General features: G+C 40.1%; 1 protein-coding gene across 1 annotated transcript; it reads left to right on the forward strand.

Annotated features, from left to right (window-relative positions):
- The first annotated feature begins 321 nt into the window (after positions 1-321).
- Positions 322-4100, forward strand: hmgn6 (high mobility group nucleosome binding domain 6). The gene is made up of 6 exons (XM_077022700.1): positions 322-493; positions 1304-1336; positions 1485-1514; positions 1737-1784; positions 2245-2367; positions 2969-4100. Exons 1-6 carry the CDS (start codon positions 479-481, stop codon positions 3014-3016), a joined length of 297 nt encoding a protein of 98 aa, XP_076878815.1. The 5' UTR covers positions 322-478; the 3' UTR covers positions 3017-4100.
- The last annotated feature ends 595 nt before the right edge of the window (positions 4101-4695 follow it).

Raw genomic sequence — 4695 nt, forward strand, 5'->3', positions numbered from 1 at the left:
GGGCGCCATTTTGGACCTCGGCTAAATATAAGGCACGACATTAAACTATAAGAAGACTTGCTTTCAAATTGCTGTAACAACTCTGCGGGGTTTCTTACATTCCTCTAATGTTAGAATAATTAGAATCAACACACATATTTAAAGCACAGAGTCCCTCTGCTATAACAATAACTATTCACTGAATAATTAGATTACTTTCTTACTCTTCTCTGGCACCAAGCATTTCGCGCGTATGAGAAATACCGGCTCGGTTATTCTTCTTCTTACGCAACTCCAAGTTCTGAGCGCTGATTGGTTGAGCGCACATCAATCACGTCTTAGCCGCGCCCCTCCCCCCATTCAGCCACCAGCTTTAATGTTCCTGTGTGTTTACTACTGGAGCTAGCTAGCACATTAGGAGACGGTCACCTATATGCTGTGAGTCCTCTTAAAAACTCTTGGTTTTGGTAGTATTACAAAGACTCTTCAGGAATTCAGCATGCCCAAAAGAAAGGTACGTAGACAACTGTTTGTGAAGATAGTTTCACTATGAAATCAGAGAAACAGTTAGCTATTGATAGCTCGCTGTTTATTGTAAAGCCATCATACGTGCATTGCTTTTGTTTGCAAAATATGTAATATTTAAAGAAGTTGTAGTAAATTTTTTTTAATTTATTGCGATACAAAGGACTTTATTGTATAGTATTATTCCCAGAGCACTCGTACTCCAGCAGGCTTGCTCGGTGAGTCTGAGCTGGGTCTCCATGCTGGTGAACCTCAAGCAGCCATGCTTTGCAGCTACAACTAACGTTAGTGACTGAAAATGGTCAAGAACAAACGCTATTTTTATCGCCAAAAAGCCCCGAACGGGCGTTAGAATGATTCGTAAAAACGACGTATATAATGTATTTTAAGTTCCCCTCATCGAGACGTACTCTCACTGCAAAAAAGAGATATATTTGTTATTTTTTCTCTTTGTTCGTGCTGCCAGATGGCTGTAATTGCGCCCATTTGACTGCAGATGGCGCTGTGGTCGTTCCAGTCAGCCCCTCCCCCTCTCCCAGATCTCCCTCCCTGATTCTTAAGAGATTCTATAGGGGTTGGTTGTCCAGAAAGGGGGCTCTAATAAGGAGTGCTTGAGATGTCAAGACTTACATTGTGAACTGAGCACAGACCAAAAACTCTCAGACTAATAAAGTTCGTGACCACTGCTATTTGTTCTTTGCTATTTGCTAATGTAAACTCATTGTAAACAGTAATTTTTATGAAAATACTTTAGGTTTGAGTTTTTAATGATGAAAAAATAAACTTGTATCTCTTACAGCAACAGGGAGCAGATGCGGATGCAAGGGAGGAGGTAGTTATTCTTTATGATTTTATTGGCATTTCCTTTGCTCATTTTAAGTTTTCTAGATGAAGTAGTTACCTTTTAATTACATATTTAGGGTGTTGTTAATGCTTTACAGTTGTTATACAAAATTGTATGTATTTTGTTGTCATTTCAGCCCCAGAGAAGATCAGCGCGATTATCCGCAGTAAGTACATGTTAACATGTGTATGTGTTAACTTTACATTAGCAATGATCTAATATTTGTATTATTCAATCAGTCAGATATTAATAAACAGCTGTGTAATTTCAAACAGTTTACTCTTTTTCCGAGTGTGTTTTGGTGAATTTGACTACAGAATTTACTTTCACTAGTATAGTAAATACAGTATAGTAAATACAGTATAGTAACCCAATGTTTCGTTCACAGCGACCGGCTCCTCCCAAAGCTGAGCCTAAACCAAAAAAGACAGCAAAGGTAAAGACAGTGCAGTAAAGACTTTGTGCTTTCTGACAATGTAGGAAATGCATAAATTAAAAGTTTGCCTCAGTTATAACAATTGTTGTCTGATGTCTGAAGTCAGAATTTTGCCCATGTCCTTTAAGTAAGTCTTTTTTTTGTTTTGTTTGAGGCAGGTGGGATCTTAGCATTCTGATCTCAAAATAATATATTATAATATATAAATAATTATAATTGGTGAGCATACATTTCCCTTAATGATTAGCTACTTCAACATCTATGCCACACAACTCATCAAAACTAAATTTTAGTAATAATTTGGGAAAGGGGACATTTGTATACATTTATTTCCTTTTATGTTTTGCCTGGCTATCATGGGATATGGGACATTAGTGTACTTACTGTAGCTGTACTAAAGAATGTGTGCTCCCTCTGTCTAAAACTGTTTAATGATCTTCTTTTGCTTTGAATGTGACAGAAAGACAAAGTGGTGAAAGACAAGAAAGAGGACAAAAAAAGCAAGGGGAAGGGGAAGGAGTCCTCAGAGCCGGACGCCAACGAGGAGAACCACTCGGAGAACGGAGACGCCAAGAGCAATGCGGTGCGTTGGAGACACCCTGGCTCTCTGCTCCGTTAGACGTTCAGCAGAAGGGCTTTCGTTATCATTCATATTTGCACTGTACAGACTGGTGACGTACAGACAGAGGTCACCGTATACAACAGCGTCCGTCCTGCTCTGATGCATGAATATGAATTGTCAGACTGTGTCTTAGGTCAGATATACTAAAGCAGATGTCTTTCAGGGAGAGGGTGAAGAACCCACGGTGCATGCACAGACATACAGACACATTCCCTCCTTCTCTTTGGGTCCTGTTGTACTTCTGTCACCAGATGATGATGATGATGATGATGCTTAGTGTGCATACACACTCCAAAATGAGTCCTTTACTTCCACTGAGTAGTTAACAGTCAACTGCAGAGTTAACATCCTCACCATGTGTATTTTTACAATTATCATAACTTGAAATACAAAAGACTTGCATCTGGTATTTGCTAAATGACTCGTATTCCTCACATTACACAGGAAAATGTCATTGGCTGAGCTGTCATAAACTTATTACTACATGATGAGAAACCAATTAAGAGCATTTTTCATATTGTGTATTGGTGCTGATGGGTTCTGTACGTTTCTCTTTCCTCAGGTGGACGAGACTCCTCAAGACACCAAGGAGGAAGCAAAATCTGAGTAGCACCACTGCCACCGCCACCAGCCCCCCCGATACCCACCAACCCCCCCAATACCCACCAGACCCCCCCGATACCCACCAACCCCCCCGATACCCACCAACCCTCCCGATACCCACCAGCCCCCCGATACCCACCAGACCCCCCCGATACCCACCAGACCCCCCCGATACCCACCAACCCCCCCGATACCCACCAACCCCCCCGATACCCACCAACCCCCCCGATACCCACCAACCCCCCCGATACCCACCAGCCCCCCCGATACCCACCAACCCTCCCCACCACCAGCCCTCTTGTTCTGTGTGCCCCAACCACACCACCCCTTCCTCCTGTACCCCAAAAACACTCCTAGTCTCATGTTGTTGCCCCTCTCTTCAAGGCATATTGTTAACAGAGGAATATTTTTATCAATGATTTTATAAGTATCAGTACAGATTTTTAGCACAAACTGAAGCTAAATGCAGAGGACCTTGCAGCTTTGCAGCGGTCATAATAAAGGTCTGCACGACGAACACACTAAAAATCTTCTTTTTTATTTTAATGATGTTTCATGAGTGTTGACAGCTTGATCTAGTAGGAGCATATCTACTTATGAAGTTTTAGTGTTGTTCTAGTTTTTTCTTTTCCGTTCCTCTCCCCCACCCGCCCTTCCTTCTCCCTGTCTATACTATATTATCGTATAATGAGTGATTTTTCTCTTTTTTTTTACTTCATGAATGTGCAGTGAGTCTCTTTGCTCTTGTCTCTTGTACTAGATTTTTTTTCCCTTCATTTCAATGTATTGTTCATAAGACAGAGGAATACCAAGAAAAAAAATAACATCTGAAAACATTCCGGGGCAGAGTTACATGGGCTAGTCCTTATTTCAACCTACCCTGCAGTTAATAATTAAAAAATAATAATATTTTGCTTAAATTTACAAAAAACAAGAGCAGCTCAACCAAGCTATGCTGTTATGAGATTTTCTAAACAATTAAATTTTTTTAGGATGAAATTCTAACGTTTATTGAAGTGTGCAGGTGTCCGTGTGTCCTATCTAATGTTCTGGATGTCTCTTAATAAAAGAAAACCATAGAATTTTCCTCATCTTTGTTTCTCAGAGCATTTTTTACATTTATTTATTTTTATATTTTTAAAATTAGCTCGTGTGAGGGTAGTCAAGTGATCGGTTTTTTTTTTTCCAAGGGTGCTTGTGCAGTTAAGATAATGTAATGTTCAGTACTATTTTGGACTTTAATGTTGATGTTTTTATCAGGAATGAACAATACATGATTTGGTGTTTGGAGCCTTAGTTTATGTTTTTATGTATTTTTTGTTTCTCCTCTTCCAGTCTGCATTTATGTTGACAAACTCTTTAATGGTAATGGAAACTGGTGTATTCAAAGGATGTCTGACTTCTCTTGATCTGATCTGAAACCATTTTAGATTATCTTTGTTGCAACAGCTCTGATTAGGATTTCAAAAGGGAGGCAGATCCTGAAAGACAAACAAAGACAAATAGAAAAATATTATAGATCAGTAACATAACAGCTGAGGATGGCCAGGGAGTGTGTAGCTACTATCCTGTCCGTCATTATTTCATGGATGCAATCGCCCATCTTCGGAGCATTGTTCTGATAATAATGTGCTCTTTGAAAAGGGCTGTTCAGCTCCTGCTACCGGTCAGCCCAAGCCTGGCTGC

The sequence above is a fragment of the Brachyhypopomus gauderio genome, chromosome 11, assembly GCF_052324685.1.
Source record: "Brachyhypopomus gauderio isolate BG-103 chromosome 11, BGAUD_0.2, whole genome shotgun sequence".
Classification (NCBI taxonomy): domain Eukaryota; kingdom Metazoa; phylum Chordata; class Actinopteri; order Gymnotiformes; family Hypopomidae; genus Brachyhypopomus; species Brachyhypopomus gauderio.

Bases quoted from the DNA above. Each gene is read 5' to 3' on its own strand.
- hmgn6 (XM_077022700.1), top strand. The intron at 1,337-1,484 runs GTAGTTATTCTT...TTGTCATTTCAG, and splicing joins ATGCGGATGCAAGGGAGGAG to CCCCAGAGAAGATCAGCGCG. The intron at 1,515-1,736 runs GTAAGTACATGT...TTTCGTTCACAG, and splicing joins GATCAGCGCGATTATCCGCA to CGACCGGCTCCTCCCAAAGC.